The sequence below is a fragment of the Corvus brachyrhynchos genome, unplaced genomic scaffold, assembly GCF_000691975.1.
Source record: "Corvus brachyrhynchos isolate BGI_N302 unplaced genomic scaffold, ASM69197v1 scaffold281, whole genome shotgun sequence".
In the NCBI taxonomy this organism is placed as follows: Eukaryota; Metazoa; Chordata; class Aves; order Passeriformes; family Corvidae; genus Corvus; species Corvus brachyrhynchos.
The window spans coordinates 2,318,978-2,321,189 of NW_008236509.1; the positions used below are offsets into that span (position 1 = coordinate 2,318,978).

Below are 2,212 nucleotides of genomic sequence, written 5' to 3' on the forward strand. Positions count from 1 at the left end.
GGCGAGAGGGAGGGGAAAAGCAGGGAGGGGGCAGAGAGGGAGGGGACGGGAGAGAAGGGGAGGGAAGGAGGGAGGGAGGGAAGTCTGATCTTGCCCAGATCCCGAACTGAAGTGCTGTTTTGTTTCAGAGCGTGTGATTAGCAGCTCGGTGGTGTTTACTTAGGCGAGCTGAATTCACAGGGTTTGGTGAAAGAGCGGAGCAGGGGACGCTGCTGTCTCCCAGACACCCAGCGCAGAGCTGCTGCCGCTCGGGCTGAGCCCACAGACCTGAAATTAATCACCCGCCTTCCTGCCGAAGTCTATAGTTACTGTAGGGATAACAAGGCTCAAAGAATTTCCCGACACCCCTCCACCCCTCCCGTCTTTCTCCGAACCAGCAGACATGATAAACATTACCAACTAAACCAGCGGAGATGAACCCAGACAGCCCTCGCTCGCTGCACGTCTGACAAGCGAGGAGCATCGGCTGCAGCTCCTCGGGTACCGCGGAGGGGAGAGAGAGATGCGGGGAGGCGGCTGTGCCAGAAACACGAGACCCATCCCCACAGCAGCCTGCCACTGTGCACATCAGAGACGCAGGCTGTGTGAGTGTGCTCGCAACAGCTGTGAGCACAGTTCACCTCCGTGAGCGTGGGAGGTCTGCTCCAACACTCGGGAAAATCCCAGCAGATGCACACAGGAGAAAGCAAGGGGAGAGCAGGGCTCATTATTTTGCCTTTACACAAGGCACACTGAGGCGCAACGACACTGAATGACTTATCTAAATCCACAAAAGAAGATTACAACGGTGGAAAAAAGAAAGTGAACCTAGACCCCTGGGGTCCCTAACTCCAGGGTTTTGATCCTAAAATGCTGTTCTTCTCCCTCTCCCTCCCTCCACTGTTTTGTAAGAGAAGGAGAAAGCAGGAAAGGTCTTCAAGCAGGACCTGAATTCTTTCAGGGTGACAGATGCACAAGAGGGCACAAATCCCTTTCTAACCCCTTTCTCCAGGTTAGGACTGTAGCAGATGGATGAATACAACTGCATTTATGCACAACTTCCAATAAGTACGAGAAACAGCAAGCAGTTTGAAGTCCTCCTGGACCCCCACTAAGGCATTTGTTAGCATCAGATTTGCAAATTTTTGGGTTCCGAACTTACCTTTGGAAGTTGATTAGCAACAACCTCATGTTGCATGCCAAATAAAGGTGTTTATCTGAGGTGTCTGTGAGGATGCAGGACCTTTCACTTTTTGAAAGTTTCCTTGCCAAGAGCTTTGCTACTCTGAGCTTGTTTATATTTCAGTCTCTGTGTTACATGCAAACTGTCACAGCCTCAAACTATTCATTCTCTAAAGATAATGTTAACAGTTGGATGAGATTTTAGCTTTTGCTGCAAACACTGAGCTACTGGCAATGTCCCTCCATGTCCGTGAAGAGGCAGTCAAGCTTTCATAACCACACTGAGTGGTAACATCCAAACCATAAGGACATGCCTGTTTGGACACCTGCTACAGTGGCTGTGGCTGACTGTAGAGACTTCCACTGCTGAGAAAAGTTTGATTAGGGAAGGCTAAGAGGTCTTTACAGCACAAGTTGCTTTTTCTGATCCTCACATCCCGCTGGAGGAAGGAGAATGAGCAATCCTGACTTTCCAGTGTAATACCCCTGGTCCTCTGCTTCCACTCAGTCTGCTCCCTTCATGGTTGACCCTCCACCCAACCTGCCAGTATGGAGGCAAATTGAGCCATCATCTTTAAGGCATCAATATTCAGCCTGCTTTTGCTACTGAAGCCTTGAGTTGGCACAGTTATGCATGCTTCCAAAGACCCATGTTCATGTGGGTTATTAAGTGACTACAGTTCAGCAATGTCATAAACTCTTGGGTCTCATTTGACCATCATCTTCACCTCATTCATTTATGAGAATGTTGGGGTTTTAGTTTAGTCTTAGTTTTTTTTCCTGTTAAAGGAATTTTCTCCCATATGCATGTTGCTAGGGGACAAATAGCTGTACTTAAGAAAGACAAAAAGGGGAGTGGGGCGGGCCTGGCTACTCCTTTGTCTACACCTGGGTGTGGGGTCAGTTCGCTCTCAGCGTCGGGAGAGAGAAGCTGCAGAGAAAGGAGCTGCTGCTTTCTTTCTTTTTGGCCGTTCTTTCTTCCTGCTGGAAACAAAGCCGGGGCCCCAAAAGCCGCTTTCCCTGCCCTGCTGGAGCTCGGGGTGGGGAGCAG

The 2,212-nt window shown here is 49.8% G+C and overlaps 1 protein-coding gene across 1 annotated transcript in view; it reads right to left on the reverse strand.

Moving 5' to 3' along the window:
- SPON1 (spondin 1) overlaps positions 1-478 on the reverse strand; it is a 175,985-nt gene extending 175,507 nt beyond the window's left edge. The window contains exon 1 of the mRNA XM_017726344.1: positions 397-478. Coding sequence (XP_017581833.1) covers positions 397-463 — 67 coding nt within the window. The 5' untranslated portion in view covers positions 464-478. The remainder of the gene's footprint in view (positions 1-396) is intronic.
- Positions 479-2,212: the final 1,734 nt, after the last annotated feature.